The sequence below is a fragment of the Rutilus rutilus genome (genome assembly GCF_951802725.1).
Source record: "Rutilus rutilus genome assembly, chromosome: 22".
Taxonomy (NCBI): Eukaryota; Metazoa; Chordata; class Actinopteri; order Cypriniformes; family Leuciscidae; genus Rutilus; species Rutilus rutilus.
The window spans coordinates 28,654,592-28,675,572 of record NC_140227.1 but is presented as its reverse complement, the minus strand read 5'-3'; the positions used below and the strand labels follow the sequence as shown (position 1 = coordinate 28,675,572).

Below are 20,981 nucleotides of genomic sequence, written 5' to 3'. Positions count from 1 at the left end.
TTTGTAAAGTCAACATGAAATGGCATTCAATACCCATTTTACTTCCGTGAAAAGGATGTCCAACAAGGGGATTTAATGTGTAGCGGGACCTGATAGGAACGTGAAACGTGGCTGGAGGGGAACGTCCTTTCAGCTGGTGAAAGAGGCAGCGAATATCTTGATGAAAACTACGAAACATTTTCTTCCCTTTGGAATAACATGCACAGATTAATCATTCATAATAAGACCAGGAACATCTAGTAAAGTAAACAGGGTCAGTTATGATTTCATGTTGACTTTAAATTAGTCAGTCCCACCATTAGGCCTACAAGATCCACACAATTATGTGCGATTCCCCTTTTAGCTCATTATTGAATCCGTGGTCAAATGAATGATGTAAAACAGCCCAAACTCGGAGAATACTCGATTTTCCCAGGGTGAGAATAAATATTTTAAAACTGGCCTGAACTCTGAATCCACTTGAATGAGAAAGATAGAGATTCCATTTCAGACAGATTTCAAGCGGAATGTACGTTAAAAGTATTTCTGTTTTCCGCAGACCAACATTTACACATATTCATTCCTCCCATTTCCAGAGGGATCCGGCGCTGTTCAGCTCGCAATAAATAACAGCAGGTTGAGTTTCAGAGTGTTTAATCAAACACATGACATACATAATTGCCTTTTTCCCTTTTTACGACCACAGAGACTAATTCAGCGTTTGTCCGTATTCTTGTGCGCTCCACAGCTTTCGCAGGAGCCCGAACGTTTTCCTCCCGAGGGTCTCGGTTTGTAGCTTAACTCTTACTCTCCCGTGGCGTCGCATTGTTTTCCGTCACGTCCCAGCGCTTGAGGCACTCGTAGTTTCATCCAAGCCGTTGTGGTGCTGTGGTGGGTGTGGCAAAACTATGCATATTCATTTCCACCTTTTTAATATTCATTATTAGGTCCACTTTTCACATATTCATGACTCTATTATTCATAAAATCTTTATCCATGTACAACGATACTTAAATTACGCGTCATTTAAGGCAGTCCAAACATTTACAAAAGGAAGTAAAAGAGATAATTGCAGAATGTCCCGCTGAAGAAGAAAAACTCCATCCTTATCCCAGTAGCAGTCCACGTCAGGTTTTCGCTAAGGAAGGGAGAGTCTTTTGAAGTTCATACACAAGACCCAAACACATATCAGATCAATATGTACTTGCATTCTGATGAGGTCTGTGATTATATGTGCACTGACGGCACGCTCTGGTTCAGTACTTGGGCTCTCATCACCTGGACGCTGGTCATGATCTTCTTCTGATGGCCCATTAATGTGACTCCCAACCGCTGCATGTCACTGGAGAAAGAAATGCGATTAACTGATTATGATCAATTGTTTCCCTCATAATTATGATTATTTTTTTTATTCATATAATGTATTATGAATGTAAACATCCAAAACAAGCTTTAAAACTCACATTAAAACTCATCCATTATTAATGTGATCTCAGACTTAACGCCTGCTATTGCCTACAATGCTCAACTGCTACACAAACATTTACACAGAAATCTTTCTATTGCTGTAATTGACCCTTTTCAAGATTTGTTAATCACGGCAATTGTAACCACAAACATGATTAATCAGACAACTAATTGTGCAGCTCTAATTATGGGCTTATTGTGTTTAAAGTTTCATTAAAAACATCTGAAACAAACAAATGATTTGCAACAAGCACGGTTGTAGTTGGTCGGTTTTTTTCACACATAAATCTTGAAGACATTGTGGCTGATTTCATGATCACATCTAATAAAAGCGACTCTAATAACATGATTTCCAGAAAGGTAATTGCCAATTTTTGGGACTGGGAATTTGGTCCAAAATTGATCAACAGGAAGAGCACTGACTGACCCATTGAGTAGTAAATGGAAATATGGAGAGAAATATGGACAAAATAGCCATAAATGACAACAGAACTGCTTTCAATGTATTCCGATTGAGTAGTAAATGGAAATATGGAGAGAAATATGGACAAAATAGCCATAAAAGACAACATAATTGCTTTCAAGGAATTACTAATCAGTGTTATTTTAGTATTATTTTTATACTAGTAATTTCGCTGTGCTTTCGCTATTGTGATTTTCATCTATTATTTATATTTAATAAAAAAATTAGCTTTATCTCAATTAATGAAACATGTATTTCCGTTTGCTTTATTCCTCCCATAAAGGCGTCAGAAGACTTGGAATACAGTACAAAAGTCGGAAGAAACAAAGTCATGTGGGTTTGGTAAATTTGCATTTTTGGGTGATCTAAACTTTCAAATATCTGAAGCAAATCAATTCAAAAGCAGAGGTTTGAGAATGTGTCACAAGTAAACCCATGAAATCCGCTAAAAACCTGAAATCCACGATAAAGCTGGTCTCTCCACCAAGCTGGTTCACAGTTTGTTTTTTTATCGAATCAATCAAATAGATTGATTTGCTTCAATGTCTACAAATCCACTAAAACTGGACCGATAGTACACCTGAAACACCACAAAACTGCATCTAATGGTCATTGATCATCTCACTTGAGGAGATGACGATCAATCAAAGGCTTAAAGCCATAAGGACACCTCCAATCTGTCCTCCATCAACCTCAGCGCTGAGATTCACGAAGCCAGCTGGAACCCTGCGACGGTGAGATGACGCATCTAAAAGGCTTCATTTCTGCATTAGCAATCTCAAGCACTCCATCGTGTTACGGAGCGAGAACTCAATCAACTCACTGTTGTTTCATGCTCATCACGTGTCCTAGAGTCAGATACCCTCCTGCGGCAAAGTGGTTCTTATAACGGCCCATCTTAATGGTGTCCAACCACTCGTCCACTGATCTGCAGCTGCTGAAATCAGGAATGCTTCTGTTCATCAAAGGACTGTTTAGTCTGAAATGAGAGCAGTTGGAATGAGGCGGCGCGTACGAGATGTACCTTTGAAATGCGGCGAGCAGAAAATCAATATGAGTTAAAATGATAGAGAAGGTAGGAAAGAGGGTGGCTGTAGATCTGGCTGGTTTGGGTAGATTAATACAGGGATGAAATCCCTATTTCTTCCCATCAACGCTCCCTGCGCATCTGGATATGCACCGGCAACTTGACAGGACTTGCGCTCCGAGCTGTGCAATTTATACAAGTCCAATTGTGAAAGCAGAAGCGTTCTTTTTTTGGTTCACGGCAGATCAATGTCAATATAGCACAGAGGTCTTTTATTTAACAGCGAACACATCTATTTGAGATGAGCTTATTGGAAAACGTACACTAAGCCAGCCAGTCGTATTCCCAGCCACTCGTATGAAACTTTCTCGTCAACTTTGCGAGACTTTTAATGCAGATGATATCTGACATCGACAAAGTGCATTTGTCAGGTAAATCCCCCCAAGACGATGTATCGATTGCCGGCGCTCACCTGCACAATGTGTCCATTGACTTGAGGTTCTCGGGGTTCCGGATCAGCTTGTCCAGGACCGTGACGATCTGGCAGAATCTGGGTCTTTCGTTGCGGTCTTTCTGCCAGCAGTCCAGCATTAGGGTGTGGAGGGCCCCGGGGCAGCCCATGGGGGCCGGGAGTCGGTAACCCTCCTCTACGGACTTGATCACCTGCAGAAAACCAATCAAACTCAATTCGTATATGGGACGTGGCACTGCAGGGAATATTCACTCTAGCAGAAATCATTCTGATATGCTGATTTGGTGGTCAAGAAACATTTTATTATTACGATCAATGCTGAAAACAGATGTGCCGCTTCATGTTTTTGTTGGAGGTAAAATCAGGATTTCAGAAGATAGTTTAAAAGAACTTAATCACCTGCAGTAAACCAATCAAACTGAATATGTCAGATTGATTTGTCTAATTGATCAAATGATTTGGCTGATGTTTTGTTATGTTCGGAATGAAATATTAAACTATCACTGCATGCTAAATACGGCCTACTTTTGAAAATAGTATGAGCAACATTCTTCATTGTGAAATGAGAAATAATTAACAAGCAGCTGTACGCTACACTGTTGTCACATTATCTCAATTTACACACTGTGTCATTTTTTTATATACATATTTTTAATCCAATTTTACGTACTCTTGGGAATCTGATCAAATAATGAGTCAAAAAGTAGTAAACTACAGCTGATGTTACTTCTGATGCATCACACTGGAAACATGCTTTTGATTATTATTATTATTTTATTTTACTATATTTTACTCAATTTTAGTTGAAATACCAAAAGAAAAATCTAAAATCCTACAAATCCAAGATAAATGTACTTCTGCACAGGATATGACAAAATGCTTATTAAGAAAATGAAAATTTTTGCAGTGTATGCTAGCATACTATTCCGACCACAGCCAATATGAATATGAAGTGTAGTTTACGGCGAGTCCCAATTTGAGCACTTGCACTATTTAATACTACAAAACGTCATAGAATAGCATGAGTAGTGTGTTCACACTGAAAATTACAAATAGAAAAAGTGAACTTTCCAGATGATGCACTTAATTATCCAAAATTAATTATGACACTTAATTATGCACTCAACTGTCGCAGCTTTAATTATGTGGCGGAGGGGCTGTCGGGTCCCAATGATGAATTACAAAATAAACGTATATGAAATTCATACACTACACGGTTGAGTACATAGCGCATAAGTACATAGTGTATAAGTGCATATTGTATGATGCGTCCTTTGGGACACAACTTTAGACCCACATCTCTGTTGGTCAAGTTCCAGTATGGCCGTTCTCCATATGACATCACTTCCCACATCACCACTGCATAACTCCATACGTCACTGGAGGAGGAGAACTTCCGGTAGGCAATGGCCTCCGGTGCCGTCCAACGGATCGGGATCTTTCCTCCCTAAAGTTCCATATAGACATAGATGGACAAAGATTAGGGAGAAACACCACCAAACATTCAAACGATATGAAACAAACACATCAACAGAACAGAAATTTTATTTATTTTTCTCCAAAAAAAGTGTTTTTTTTTATCAAAAGTATGGAGACGGAAAGATTTTCAGTGCTTTTGAAATAAGTCTCTTATGCTCAAAAATACAGAAAAAAACGCAATATTGTGAAATATTAATACAATTTATTTTTATATTTTTATTCTATTTTAATAGATTTTAAAATAAAATGTATTCCTGTGATGTATTCTCTAGACTTCAAGGTTCAAGTTTCTTTATTATTTGTCACATACATATACATGTGATGCAATGTAGTGAAATAGTTTTCCCGTAGTTTCTCATCCTACAATGCAAAAATACTAACAACAATAAGATAAAGAGAAAAATAAATAATAGAAAAACATGATTATAAATAAAATCAATATATGATCATATCTGTATCTGTATGTAATGTATGTATTTAGTGTCACATGATCCTTCAGAAATCATTCTAATATGCTGATTTGTTGCTATCTATCTATCTATCTATCTATCTATCTATCTATCTATCTATCTATCTATCTATCTATCTATCTATCTATCTATCATCTATCTATCTATCTATCTATCTATCTATCTATCTATCTATCTATCTATCTATCTATCTATCTATCTATCTATCTATCTATCTATCTATCATCTCCACAGAGGGCGCTATAGCAGACATTAGTGCAAATAGACTGTTTGTCCCATTTTATAAAAGTTATTGTTAAATATTTAACATCCAAGTAACAGCCAATACAAGTTAATGGCACTAACATTTGAAGCTAACTCTATTGCCCCTTAAGTACTGCGGTCTCCATCGATTCTGCAGAGTGTGTTTCTGGCTTTATAAACTGGTTTAGAGCCGGTAACGGACACTTACACTGGTGGTATAGGCTGCATCAGGGTCGTCCTCCAGCACGCGCGACAGACCGAAGTCTGAAATCTTGCACACCAGATTACTGTTGACCAGAACATTCCTGGCAGCCAAGTCCCGGTGGACGTACCCCAGATCAGCCAAGTAAGTCATGCCAGCTGCTATGCCACGCAGAATCCCCACCAGCTGAATAATGGTGAACTGACCATCATGTCTCTGTTTCGAGGGAAGAAAAACAAGGCGAGGGAGAGAAATCTGTGAAGTTTAACTTCGGTTCACGGGGAGGTTCAGCGAGGCGAAGCAAAACTACAGCGAAATAACAAGAACAAACAGGAACATGTTTACACACCCTCAGGAAAGAGTCCAAGGAGCCGTTCTCCATGTACTCTGTGATGATCATTACCGGTTTGCCTTGGCAGAGAATGCAAAAACAAAGAGAAAAACAGGGGAAAGAACGAGAAAAAGATGTCAAGAGATTGGAGAGATGATGCAATGTTTGGGTAAAGAAAAACAGAACAAGTTTTCTTCACTTTTAACTTACATTATTAACTTACACCGATATACATTCATCTGATCATTATTGCAAAACATACTGTGATCATTACCCCAATGTGAAGGCAGTGGGCCTTATTTATATAAGGGCTTATATAAATATATATAAAGGGCCTTATTTGATATATTTATTTATATCAACCTCAAGGGCCTTATTTAGCAATAATAGTAAGTCACATCTTACTGCATATTACAAGATTACTCAATAAATAAATACACACTGACAATTTGAGTTTGTGAGAAAAAAAATATTATAACAAATACATGTATTACTTAAAAATGTATACAAAAATTATAATGCGTTTATAAAATAATATAATACGTTTATAAATTAAAATGATAATTAACAATTTAATTTAGATTTGTATCTATCTATCTAGATAGATAGATTAGTAAAAATATTTCAAAAACATAAAAAAACATTTTTATATTTATATATATTTTACACAAAATGTAATTAATATAATATAATATATATATGTAGGTGTGTGTTTGATTTGAATATAATAAAATTTAAATTTATTTAGCAAAAAATAAAATAAAATAAAATTAAAATAACATAACATATATATATATATATATATATATATTATTTTAATATTTTCTTTTCTTTTTTGCTAAATAAATTTAAATTGTATTATATTCAAATCAAACACACACATATATATATATATATATATATATAATTAAATAATAATAATAACAAAAAAATATATATATCTATAATTTAAATATAAGAATTTTTTAAATAATTTAGTAAAACATAATAATATAACAATTTGTATATAATTAATAAATGATATAGTGTATATGGGATATAGGGGAAACATTTTGCTACATAAATGCTTTGGAATGATTTTGAACACAAAACAACGCATTTCAAAAATGTTGCATTCACAAGTGTGTGACACTGATGGACATTTAAAGCTCTTACTGCGGGTAACAACCCCCTCCAGGTGGATGACGTTCGGGTGATCGAACTGTGCCATGATGCTGGCCTCGCCGAGGAAATCCCTCCTCTGTTTCTCAGTGTAGCCGGCTTTAAGAGTCTTCAGAGCCACTGGGATATCACGTTTCCCGGGCAGCTTCATCCGCCCATAACACACTTCCCCAAACTCTCCTGATGTGTGCCAGAAAAAAAGGATTATACAGTGGACAGTGTCCACTCATGTAGGATCTGGATTCAAGTAAGACTTTCAACCTTCACAATGATATTCACATGACATCTGAATGTTTTGCCATTTATACCAAAACGATGTGTACATGTACAGTTGTGCTCATTAGATGTTTAGATAACATAGATTTTTTTTTTAGTAAGATAAAAATAGCAAACATTTTTATTTTATTTTTAGGACTGCCCTGATGAAGCGGCATAACATACTACATCATTATCCTGTTCAAAAGATGTCAAACCCTCACACACAGATTTGTTTGCTGGTTCTTTGGTATCCAGCCTCAGTCACACGCCTAAAAGTGTCTGCATTTCAATGTTTTCGACCATCAATATACTGCATTATATTCATGTCGAGTAACACCGGGAAATATGAAGTCAGTCACTCAAAAGATGCACATGTACACAATTAAAGTGGCAGTTTATTGCAATTAAAATCAGCGTTTAACTATGATTTATGCTATGAATTTATGGCATTTTTATCAAAGTATTGTGCATACATGAGGCAAAGTTTAATCGCAATATTGCCTGAATCTCATTATAACTGCATTATCAGGAAGGATGCATGTAAACATAGTCGATGACCGCTCGCAACCCTTTGTGACAGCTGTCTTTTAGCAAATGAAGAGTCAAATTTGGACCTCAACATCATATAGGCACTGTGATGAAAAGCTTAAAGCAACACCAAAGCACTTTCCCTCTTCGGTCCCCCTACAGGTTGGAAGCGGAATTGTCCATTATCGCTGTCGCACGCTCGCTCGCTATTTATCCAGCACCGGCTTTGGAAATAACGATGTCCACTGACAAGGTAGAGTATGATGCATGATTTTATGAAAGTATGATGTATTGCGACATCAGAAACGAAAAAAAACAAAATAATGACATTGTAACGCAAGTCAAATTTGTAGTTTCTTATGTCTCATTCGAACTACAGATCCGCTATCCGATCTGGCAAACTTGCACAGTGCGGTTATAGCCGATAAAGGGCCGCAAAGCGAATGCAGAAGTGCCACTGAAACGATTTTGGAAACATTATTTTAAGGTGCAAAAGAATCTTTGGTGTTGCTTTAACCAAGAACAGGAACAGGAACACACCATATCAAGCCAAATTAAGTGAACATGATAGATTCGGACATGATCGATATTAAACTATATATTTTTTTTCATCTTGATTTGTAAGATATCATCTTTTTTGATTATTTTCTTCATTTCATATCAATGTTTTTCCAGTTTTTCTCATGTAGTCTCCCGAATCGATGCCCAGGTGTATTTCACACAATCGCAGAGGACAGCTATACCTGAACCGATGATTTTCTCTATTTTGATCCTGGACGCTTCAATTTCTCTGGCAAACTCATGGACAGCTTGGCAGGGGTCCTCATATGTGTGGGGATCAATATAAAATCTGGCTTCTGGAAATGATACTAGAATAAACAGAATTAGCATTTGGTCACATATTGCAGCATGAAAGCAATTTTCAGTCACAGCCACAATCTCTGAAGGGCCCAGGCAGCAGCTACAGCAAGATATTGGACCAAAAAAGCAATAGTTTCCTGCCTAAAATTCATTAAAAGAGAAATCATCAGGGGAAAAGAGTGCGTCTCATACCATGGCCATTTTGGTAGTGCATTTTCTCCTCGTCTGAGTCTTGGAAAGCTTTGCTGTATCCACAACGACTGTAACGCAATCCAGAAGGAGAAACAGAAATAGGTTTATTTTCTTTTTAAAAGGGTCTTGTGATGTACATCCCACATGTTAATAATATTCAAACATAAAACTTAAAGACTGTAAAACTTAATTAACTTTTTTGCATCACATAGGAATAACAAACGTCCTTTGACTTAATCCGCCGCATTATATTTATCAAACAAACTGAAAAAGTGTCCGTTCATTAAAGCGATAATACATTTTCATCAAATTCATTATTCATCCCTAACATGTGGAAATCGTTGGCATCAAAACGCAATAGAGAGCAGTGTTTTTCACATTCATTTTCTCCATAGGGATTTCCGAAATTCTTCAATACAGAGTTCAAGTCATGATCCAAATCAACCAGCTCTGAGATTAATTAAATATACATTTAATACAGAGACAAAAAATATACATTTGACCTTTATAGCAAAATATTCAAACATAATATGCAAACACTACATAATTCACAAAGCTTCATAGGAGTTTTATGATTTTTGCAGCACTTTTGTACCTTATTGCATTATTAAATCAATTTCTGTATGGAGAAAATGAATGAGATTTCTATTTCTGTTGCGCTATATATGACTTAAGAATATTCGCAGTGTTATTTAGTCTAAAATCAATAAAATAACATTTCTATTGTACAGGCCCGTATAATGATAACAATAAAGATATTGTTCTTAATGTAGAAAAATAGCAGATTCCACACCACAACTAATATTTTCGGAATCACTTTCAGAATGAATTTTTCCTGCTGATGAACAATAAAAACATTGACGTCCAATCAGAATTCTGCTTAAAGAGCTCGAGCATTTAAAGCGGCAGACGACAAAACTACAGAGCGCTTACAATAAACGGAGCGATATCATCCACTGGTGTGGACGCTAATATAGTTATCATTATAGATATCTTTATAGTTATCATTCTTAAACTATGTATTTTTAACTAAGATAACTAAGTTATCTTAAACGATGTATTTCAGGGTGTAAATGTACCTAAATATATAGAGTATAGTGCAGTGAAACTCTTTCACAGATAATTACAGCATGACTCATTAAGGTGTTTGAGTGGGATTATTTCAGGATGGGAAGCTGGCATGAATATTCTCTTGATTAATGAGAATCATATCGTTCTAAACCTGTATGACTTATGAAGATGTACAATAGCAAAATCAAAGATATTTCACGGAAAAGCTAAACATCCACCCTATTGTTGGTGCTTTCACTAGAGCAGATGTCTGATTTGTGAATGAATCATTCTTTTGAGTCTAATTTTTTCTATGAATCATTTGCACCAGTTCACAAAACCGGTCTGAATTACTCAAAAATTCTGCTCATTCAGTCTATGATTCAGTCACAGACAGACAGAAGAAAGTCATACAGGTTTGGAACGAACTAGATGAACTATCCCCTTAACATATGTTACAGAGAAAAGCAGGGAAAATGAATGCAGACAATTCAAAGTACTCCTCTTGCCGTTTTCTGCAGATGACAACGGCCAGAAATGTCACCAGTCCCGTTACCGAAGCCAAGCAGATCCAGATAATCGCCATGTTGGTATTTCGCAGCGGAGCTGGTGAAGAAACACAGAAACCAAATATCAACTCTAAGTCTAACGCATCATTAAACACTCTGAATCATCACCAGGGGACGTTCGACCAGAAATGGCATGTTTGTGTACAATCCAAACAATACGCTTCACAAGATATGAATATGAATATTTAAACTGAAGATATAAGATATACATTTGTATTTATATTTTTGGTGCCTGTGAAGAACACGATCATTCAATGACAAATCATTGGAGATATTTTGGACTTTTTTTTAGTAAATTTAGAAAATTTACCAACAAATACATTGTGAACATTTTTAAGATTAATTAAGATAATGATTTTCTCTAAAATGTTCCTAACGCAATCCAAACACAAATTATAACTTTTTATCAAAACTTACTTTTCCTAATATGTTAAGTACGTACATTAATATCTATATCTATATCTATCTATCTATCTATCTATCTATCTATCTATCTATCTATCTATCTATCTATCTATCTATCTATATATATAAAATGTATTTAATTATTTCAATGTATTTATACATATTTACAAAACAAATAAACATTATAACTATGTCCTTGCAGAAGGAAAAGATCAAATTTACCATTTCAATAGATTTTCTCTTTATTTTAGCAAACGTATGACATTACATTAAAACACACTCCTCTTAACTCAATATTCCATGTACATTCATTAAAAAAAGAAACAAAAATAATAAATGATTACTTAAATTAATTACTAACATATAAAAAATATTAAACTAAAAAATAAACTAATAGAAGAACAAATAAGCATTACATTGTTCTTTTAAAAAATAGCTTATTTTAAAAAATAGATCCCTTTCATAGCTGTGTCCCTTGTGTTTTGTCCTCACTGACAGATATTAACAAAAATATTTATAAAATTAATTAACATCAAAGTCTCCTTTCCATATTTCACCTGCTATGAGAACAACAGCCTCTGGTCCAGTCCAATTGCTTGGAAAAATAATGGCCCGTCTTTCCTCAACAAGCCGCATGATTTGACTATCGTTCATGTCAGTAGCACTATTTAACACTCACGTGCTTTCCCGGTCTGAATCTCCACAGACTGGCTGAATCGCCCACAGCCAGCCGAGGTTCTGGCCCGAATCTGGAAGATGTAGCTCGTGCCGGGCTTCAGACCTGACACTTTAGCGCTGGTGTTCTGTGACTTTATTGTAGCATAACTTGTCTGTTCGTGGTCCTGTGGAAAAATCCCAGTCAGACAATGAGACGTTACACTCAAACAAATAGACTATTTAAGGTCATTTATATAATTACAATCCATAAAGACAATAGTGGACAATTCACACCAGGACCCAACAAAATCTTGTTTTGAGACCCAGGATGGAGGATTGGACCGATTAAATTGAAGTGCTCACTAATCTGTTAGCATTCCCCGCTTCACCCCACTGCGTCCGTGAATTCTGTCCCCGCCGAAGCATTTCGCTTTGTTAAAACGTCTTTGATGCTGCCCTGTCCCCCGAGGAGACCGCCGGCACGTATATCCATCAAAAACCACTGCATGGTCTTTTGTTAAGCATCGTTCCCCAGGAGTCAACACACGGGCAGCGGATTGGCAAACAGGGATTGCACGTAAATCATATTTACATAGTGGCATTGTTGACTAGGCACTGTATACTAATTCTCTGTCACAGCTGATTTCTCTTTTGCGCCATTAGGCAGCAAAGCTCCCGGCTCATGCGACAATTAACTTCCCTCCAGTGTTTGGCAGCACTCGCTGTGTTTGCCTTCAATGTCACTTTAACTAATCTCGCTGAATCAGTCTGAGAGCGCTATTGGTTGGTAATTTCCTTTCAATTAGCCCGAGCTGCCAATAAACCGAGTGGTTAAAGTGAGATATTTGATTCCAGGCTAGTCTATAAAATGTGACCCGCCATCAAGCCATTTGACAAGATCTGCTCAGTTAATGAATAAATATCACTCCTTTAGGACTTTAGTGTATTCACTCTGATGAAGAAATTACCTTTTCATAATATTTGATGTCGTATTCTAATATAACTCCATTGGGCTGAGCTGGTTCGTGCCAGAACAGAATGACACTGTTCTGACTGGCATTTTCTTGCCTGACGGCCATCACTTGAGATGGAGCTGTGAAAACAAGGACATGATGGTCCCTTTAGTAAGACAGCAGATTCATTCTACAACAATAATTTTATAGATATGACAAGCAATACAATTTTAAGTATTAGCACTGCTGGAAAATCCAGATAGTACCAGCTTTAGATGGTTTCTAGCTGCTAATTTATATCTAAGCTGGTTTAAGATAGTTTAGTTGATTGATCAGTTGGTCAACTAGCTTATTGGACCTGGTAAGGGCTGGAAGACCACCATTACTAAGCTATTAAAAACTGCTTAGGAGATAAATCAGATAGATTAGCTAGCTGATGAAACAGGGATCAACCTGGTTACGGCTGATAGACCACATTGTCTAAACCAGGGGTGCAAAACTCCATCAACCCTGCAGAGTTTAGCTTCAACCCCAATTAAACACTCCAGTTAATCAAGTCCTTCAGGCTTATTTGAAAACTACAGGTATGTGTGTTGGAGCAGGACTGGAATTAAACTCCAGGAAACGAGTTTTGCACCCCTGGTTTAGACAATGTGGTCTACAAGCCGTAACCAGGTTGACCCATGTTTCATCAACTAGCTAGTTTAGCTAACCATCTAGCTAAGTACATGAACCCATGGTCTAAACTGTTGGAAGGAGGCCATTTACAGTCACTATAGCTATTTCAAACTATTGTAGGTGTTTGAACAGCTGGTGGGACAAAGTTCACCCTGGTTAGGGCTGGAAAACCACCTTGACTAAGCAGTTAAAAATTTAACATTTAGAGTCATTAGCTGGTTCAAACTAGACTAGCTATCTGATGAAGCAGAGCTCAACTTAATTTGGGCTGGCAGACTTGACCAAGCCTATTCAAAACTGGTCATTTATGGTCATTAGTTGGTTCAAACAAATGTAGGTGCTTGATCAGTTAAATTAGTAGCTGGTTTGGTCAAGATCAGCATGGTTAGGGCTGGTAGATCACCTTGACTAAGCCTATTCAAACTGGTCATTCCTGGTTATTAGCTAGTTCAAGCTAATTGAGATGGTTGCTTAGTTAAATTACTAGTTGGCTTGGCTGTGATCAACATGGTTAGGACTAATAGACTATATTGTCTAAACTGTCTACAACTAGTCAATTATGGTCATTAGCTGGTTCAAACTAGTTTAGGTCGTTGATCAGTTGGTGGAGCCACTTTTGCTAAGGTTGACCATGTTTGGTCAACTAGCTATAACCCCTTAGGCTAGTAAGACCTGGATTTTAAGAATTATGTGAATAATGGTAACACTTTACAATACGGTTCATTAGTTAACATTAGTTAACGACCTTAGTTAACATGAACTAAGAATGAACAATACTCAGCATTTATCAATCTTAGTTAATATTAATTTAAGCATTTACTAATACGTTATTAAAATCAAAGGTTGTATTAGTTAATGCACTGTGAACAAACATGAACTAACAATGAACATCTGTATTTTTATTAACTAACATTAACAAAGATTAACACACACTGTAACAAATGTATTGCTCATTGTTAGTTCATGTTACTAATGTTAACTAATGAACCTTATTGTAAAGTGTTACCTGAATAATGAATACAATCATTACAAACATTAATGACCCAACAGTGTCTCCTACCTGCCTGGTTTGTGGTGATATTGACCATCACAGACTGCGGCAGTTCGTTGCTCAGGTGTGTGACTCCATTTAGCGCGACAATACGGAAGGTGTAGTTAGCGTGAGCGGCGAGATTCAGCACGGTCACCCACGGTTCTGTAAGTCCCGTCTGCTGTGGGATAAAGCGCACCGTGGCCGCTCCAGTCCGGGCCACCACGACCCCATTCAAGAGCCCTCCTCCCCCAGCCGTCCCACCAACAGCTCCATTGGTGTCTGCAACACCCCCATTGACGTTCCCCACCCCATTACTTCCACCCGCACCCACCCGACAGTCCTCACACTGCGTCCCGTCTTTGTCACACCTCTGGCAAAGGACATCATAGATGACATCACTGCGGCCCCCCGCGTCCAGAGGTGAACCCCACTCCAGATTGACCGAGGTGCCGTTCACAGATGAGATGATGTTTACTGGAGCAGACGGAGGTCCTGCGGGGAGGGGGAAGTTAGACACTTCTTAATTATAGGTTAATTAGTGAGGTTCAGGGAATTGGTGGTTATCAGGCTAGCCGATCAAAAGAGAATGATTGAATTTGCACTTCAGTAACCACACGACCCTGGTTCAACAAGTAATCTTGTCTTACGATTTTTACACTCATTAAAAGTTTAGAACAAGTTACATTTTTGTTCCCAGAAAGTATTTGGACACTTAGGGCATTAATCTAAAAAAAAATTTAAAAAATAATGATGATGATAATCATCAATCTTTTAAAGAAAGATAGCACAAGCACACTTTTCAAGCAAAACATATGACAGAAATATTTCGTTTTACGATTAAATATAATAAAATAAAAAATAACAAAATTAATTAATGATATAAAATAAGATTAAAAAAAAGTATTAAGCTTGCTACTCAAGCTGATCAAATTATTTATATATTAAAAAATATTTATACAATAACAATATTTATAAATTATAAAATAAAAGGAAATGAGGAGAAAAGACATCATACATCCACTAAAAATTAATCGACTTAAAATAAAATAAAAAGTAATCGACTTGCAGCATTTGAAATTACACTTAATTTGATCATTTATATCTTATGCATTGACATTCATTGACATTTTAATGTGTTTTCAAATACTTTTCTGGGCCATTGTATCTAAAAAAAATGAATTCAAATTTCTTGGTTTGATGATATGTAAGCATGACGACTCACTTGTACAGGGAGAAGCCGGTGGATCCGTAGAGGAACGATAGAAGTTGGCATCACACGGGCAGGATAGAGCCGCTCGTGTCTCGGAGTGACTGTGGAGAGGACATTTCCCACACTGCTGATCTCCCGCCACTGGCTTGTAGAAACCCACCTCACATGCTAACAGAAAACACAAACACAGTCCACAAACTGATTCTTTGCCGCTTAGACGTACATAAATCAAAGTGAACTATTTAGTTTCTTAATACATGCTCATTGTCTTATTTTGTGCATGATTCATTAGTACATTTTCCAACAACACAATTCCCTGATTATAAAATAAAGTCTTACATGCTTTCTCATTGAATATCTTGTTTTACTCAGAGAAACAATTTTTGTAGACTTTGAATATTATTCGAAACAAGTTGTGAACAAGAAGTGCGAAACTGTCACTCTCAAGTGTAGCGGTTCAGAGTTTGCAAAAAAGAATGTTCAAGTAAGGACAACAAGTACATGGGTGAGGAATCTGAGCTTTAGGGGGGGAAAAAGAATTGAGAATTAACATAGAGCGATAGCAAGATCTTTATCTCCACCGACAGAAACCCCAGGGAGTCCAAAAAGTATTCCTTCTTGCAGTATTTATCCTTGTGTGTTTTCTCTTTTGGTTTGATCCGATTAATCCTTCCCTCCCTTGATGTTTTTTTGAAAAGCTCCCGAGTTGAAAAGCAGGTCACGATAAACATACGCTCATCGAGTACGGTGACGTCTGTGCTTTGAAGTTTTTGACAGACTACCCCTGGCAACACAATCAGAAGCGCGCATTCAACATACACACCGACAGATATCAGGTAATCATGATGAACTTTGGTGACCTTTTCTGTTTGGGCAGAAATCTCACTTTTAAGACTCTTTCTACTTAGTAAGTCTCTTTTCAAAGCTGATAAGAGTAAAAAAAAGAAGGGGAAAAAAAAGCAAGAGGGGTGAGGAGATAGAGACTCCAGTGCTCTTTATCCAGTGGTGTTTACACACACTACATTAGGGCTGCGGTGTTCTTCTGGGGGGTTTTTGCACACTGTTTGGTCTGTCAGCACCTGTCAGCGCAGCTCTCATTGCAGCCACATTTGCATTACAATGAATTTTAATGAATATCTACAGCCATTGTTTGCTGACCTTGATTTTTACTCTGAGTGTAGATAGTTAAATAAATATGGTTGAAAAGAAGATCCACCGAGGTGTTTTTCATGACCAGACTGTGCAAGGTGTTGTAATTCAACAAGGTGATTCAAGCATCGGCACAAATGAAATGTTTTTATTTACCATAGTGTAACCTCATACACTCAACTAATTTATCGTGAATGGGCATCTTTTCATGGTAACTTTTCATGGTAACAGAAATTCCACATTTCAGAAATAAAAGTTCAACATGAAATTATCATAAGATTGATAGAGATGTAGAATAGAATATAGAATAGAATAGAATAGAATAGAATAGAATAGAATAGAATAGAATAGAATAGAATAGAATAGAATAGAATAGAATAGAATAGAAAACGTGTTAATAGTTGGAGTGCATTGAAAATTTACCCCCATAAATTAAAATTTCTGGATAAAACACTAAGTAATAAAACGTTATTTTATTATTAAAAAATAAAAAATAAAATAATTTATTATCTTGATTATTTTTTAATAATAACAACAATATCTATTTTAAAATAAGTAAAAAAAATAATACAATATAATATAATACAATACAATATAATATAATATAATATAATATAATATAATATAATATAATATAATATAATATAATATAATATAATATAATATAATATAATATAATAAAATATAATATAATATAATATACATTTTTGGCCAAAATTACATAAAACATTCAAATAACTGTTTACATATTTTCTTAAGTATTTTTAAATAAAAATAAAATGTTTTTTTTTTTTATATATAAAAAAAACCTTTTGACTAAATATTTCAATGTTGTTATCCAAAATATTTTGTCTGATTATGTTTCTGAAGTTTCCAAAAGTAGTGTAAATGGCTCAAATATTTGACCTTATGACTTTAATAGTTCAACTAAAAGGAAGATCCGATCATCACATACAGTCCTCAACCTTAGTGTAAAAAAAAAAAAAAAAAAAAAAAAACCCTGTTATTATAAGAGAGTCATTCTGAGTATACTGCAATGCTCATGAAAATACACACGGAAACACTCTTCACACTCACAAACACCTTCAGAACCCTTATGGGAGCCGAACAACAGCTGCTAATGAGCAGGGAGGATTGTCTGAGTGATGTATGATTCTGTCAGTGAAATCATAGCTGGAAATGGGGCACTTCATCACAGCTCCTCCAAACACACATGCTCTCCACTGAAGGGGTTACTGATAGCTCAGGCTCCGGACACATCCCGCACGCTCACGTTAGTGTGTCATTCGCCCGCTACATGCTGTCCTGCTCTAGATTTGGACCAGCCACACATACAGTACAGCGGCGCACCATTTTGAAGGTGTATGAAGGCCTGTGCTGTTTCCCGTGAGAGTCACGAAAACACAACAGATGTTCCCATTCAGCCTCTAATATACAACGCAAGCATTTCTGATTTGTTGTTTAAACATGACATAATGGCTAAATGCCTAAATGGCCTAACAAAAGTGCACTGTTATAGTGCGTTCAAGTCATGTCGGAAAGATCGGATTTATGATTTGAACGCACATAAATAAACATGTGGGAAGCTCTGGATTTTCTTTAAAGGGTTAGTTCACCCAAAAATGGTTCCAAACCTGTATGAGTTTCTTTCTTCTGTTAAACAAGAAACATGACAAACGCAAAATATGACAGCATTGTAATATAACAATGTAACGATAAAGTAACGATAAGTGGCTTCATAAAACACACCTGATGCATATTCTTTATTCTTAATTTTCTAGAAGTAGAGTTTAAAGACTTGTTGTATTTTTGTGTACTTAATTAAGAGAAGGTACACCGCCATCTAGTCTCAGCCTATATGGCACATACAATTTGAAACACTTCAGGAGTTTCCAAGTCATCATCTGATTGGTTGAATTGTACAGGATTTCCGGGAGACGTGTGTGTCTCGTTCTTAAACGGTCTGCCTGGAAACAAAGATGTCGTGACGTCAAACCCCCTCATGGAAGAAGCAAGCCGTTGTGTTTACGACTGTGACACTGAGCGCGTATCAGGATCAACTAAACACTGGATTTTCATGTGAAGTATGTTAAGTTAAACTCTTTAAAATACATTCAAGAGTTTTACACACCGGTCTGTTATTGTAGGAACATCAACGTTACATTTTCACGCCCCTAAACATGACGTGGAACAAAACGAACTGTGATTGGTTGCTTTACATGTCAGTCAGACGGCCTCTGGGAGGTCCTTGGCCAATCAAAGCTGCTATGGAAAGCTGGCTACGCAAGACTAAACGCCATCTTGCTTCAAATAAAGTGACTTGAATGCACTTGACATCGAAAACACGACTTCCCTACTCAAAATTACAACCTTCACTTGAACACACCATTATAGGTCCAATGATTCCATTATTATGTTAGTCAAAGTTTCTTGCACCAAAAATATAGTTTCTGATCCTATTTTGACTAATTAAACCAACTGTTTCTGCTACTGTACCTTAAGACTTATCTAAAGGACCTCTGTTATGATTGGATAACTAAATACTGAATAGGCATAAACATGTAAAAATGGGCGGTCATACTGTATGTGAATGGGTTAATGACTAATGTCAATAGAGTACAACAGTGACCACCCACTTCTTCAAGTGTTTTTCTCATTCTTTTTCTCCTTGATGACTATGTCTATAAACACTGATTATAATTATAAATGTCTTTTATCTCATTCCTTCCTAAAAAAATTGCACTTTGCTAAGCTGTCAACACCCTTAACATCCATTACAGTAAGTGTTATATGTCCCTATCAGACAGATTTTATAAAATCACAAAATAAAATAAAAGTTTGTTTATAAAACTCTCATGCTCATCTGCATATTTTTGATCAAAAATACAGTAAAAACACAAAAATTGTGAAATATAGATATGCTTTTCTATTTGAATATATTTAAAAACGTAATTTATTCCTGTGATGGCAAAGCTGAATTTTCAGCATCATTACTCCAGTCTTCAGTGTCATGTGATCCTTCGGAAATCATTTTAATATGCAAAGACATTTTGATTATCATTATGATTATCAATGTTGTGCTACATAACAGCATTTATTTAAAATATAAATCTTTTGTAACATTATAAATGTCTTTACTGTCACTTTTGAGCAATTTAATGCATCCTTGCTGAATAAAACTGTTTTAATAAAACTGTAACATCTTACTGACCCCAAACTTTCAAATTCAAATATTCATTGCAAGCACATCATTTAATTTATTTAAAAAACTTCAGCACAAATCTAATTCATTGCATCTCATATCTAAGGCGAGAAATATTCCTCTGAGGCACATCAGCTCATGCTCAGCTCAAGAACTGCCTAAATTTTATCATTAAAAAATAAATTGTACTATGAAGGCGATGTTTGAAATACCTTTTTAGCTTAGTTTCCTTCTGGGTGGACTCAGGGAGGAAGCTTTGCATTGATACACACTCTCTTTTAGCTATCAAAAGGCGAAGATTTTCCACAGGTTGCACCAGTATTGTTTCTTTCAAATCATAAAGAAAAAGCTTCTGCAATTTTTTTTTCACGACAGCACTTTTAGGGGTGACATTAATCAAGGTTAGTGACATTTGGAGTCGGCCAATCCATCCCGGGGCAAAACTCCCAGCAGCAGCAGCGATACCGAGCATGACTGGCACGTCCAGATCCCGAAGCCGCACGGCCACGATAACACCTAATGCTGACTGGCCCTCAAACCACATGGGAATGAGTCTCAAGATCGAACAACCAGAGGGTACAAATAAATAAAGAAATAAATAGGGACGGATAAGGAGAGGAGAAGATGAATTGCTCGCAAGCGTTTGGGCCTTCAAGCTTCGGCTCTGACTATCAAAATGCCAATTCATGCATGAAATTCAAGCTGAACCAAGAGGACAATAACAGCGAACACAGACATGACCTTTTGATAGCCGTTAAATAGACAGGTCTTTGATTTCAAACAGCGTGGATCATATTTTGCATTACAATACAAGGATCTACCTGCATTAGACTTACTCTTCAGTCATAATAACGTCTGCGGCTTTGCTAAATGTTACTCACTGCCTCCTCTGTAGATTTAAAGGAACAGTGCACACAAAAATGAACATTTTCTCATCCATTA

General features: G+C 36.3%; 1 protein-coding gene across 2 annotated transcripts in view; it reads right to left on the bottom strand.

Annotated features, from left to right (window-relative positions):
* Window positions 1-618: 618 nt before the first annotated feature.
* Window positions 619-20,981, bottom strand: part of epha8 (eph receptor A8) — an 82,395-nt gene continuing 62,032 nt past the window's right edge. Inside the window, exons 4-17 of one of the 2 annotated variants that reach the window (XM_084395406.1) lie at window positions 15,701-15,856; window positions 14,506-14,970; window positions 12,783-12,907; window positions 11,837-11,999; window positions 10,693-10,789; window positions 9,134-9,201; window positions 8,824-8,949; window positions 7,289-7,474; window positions 6,152-6,213; window positions 5,809-6,018; window positions 4,706-4,855; window positions 3,409-3,599; window positions 2,733-2,888; window positions 619-1,321 (exon numbers count right to left, since the gene is read on the bottom strand). In XM_084395406.1, coding sequence (XP_084251532.1) covers window positions 1,207-1,321; window positions 2,733-2,888; window positions 3,409-3,599; window positions 4,706-4,855; window positions 5,809-6,018; window positions 6,152-6,213; window positions 7,289-7,474; window positions 8,824-8,949; window positions 9,134-9,201; window positions 10,693-10,789; window positions 11,837-11,999; window positions 12,783-12,907; window positions 14,506-14,970; window positions 15,701-15,856 — 2,270 coding nt within the window. In that variant the 3' untranslated portion in view covers window positions 619-1,206. Of the gene's footprint in view, window positions 1,322-2,732; window positions 2,889-3,408; window positions 3,600-4,705; window positions 4,856-5,808; window positions 6,019-6,151; window positions 6,214-7,288; window positions 7,475-8,823; window positions 8,950-9,133; window positions 9,202-10,671; window positions 10,790-11,836; window positions 12,000-12,782; window positions 12,908-14,505; window positions 14,971-15,700; window positions 15,857-20,981 lie in introns of both variants that reach the window. The other variant, XM_084395405.1, reaches the window with a different exon arrangement.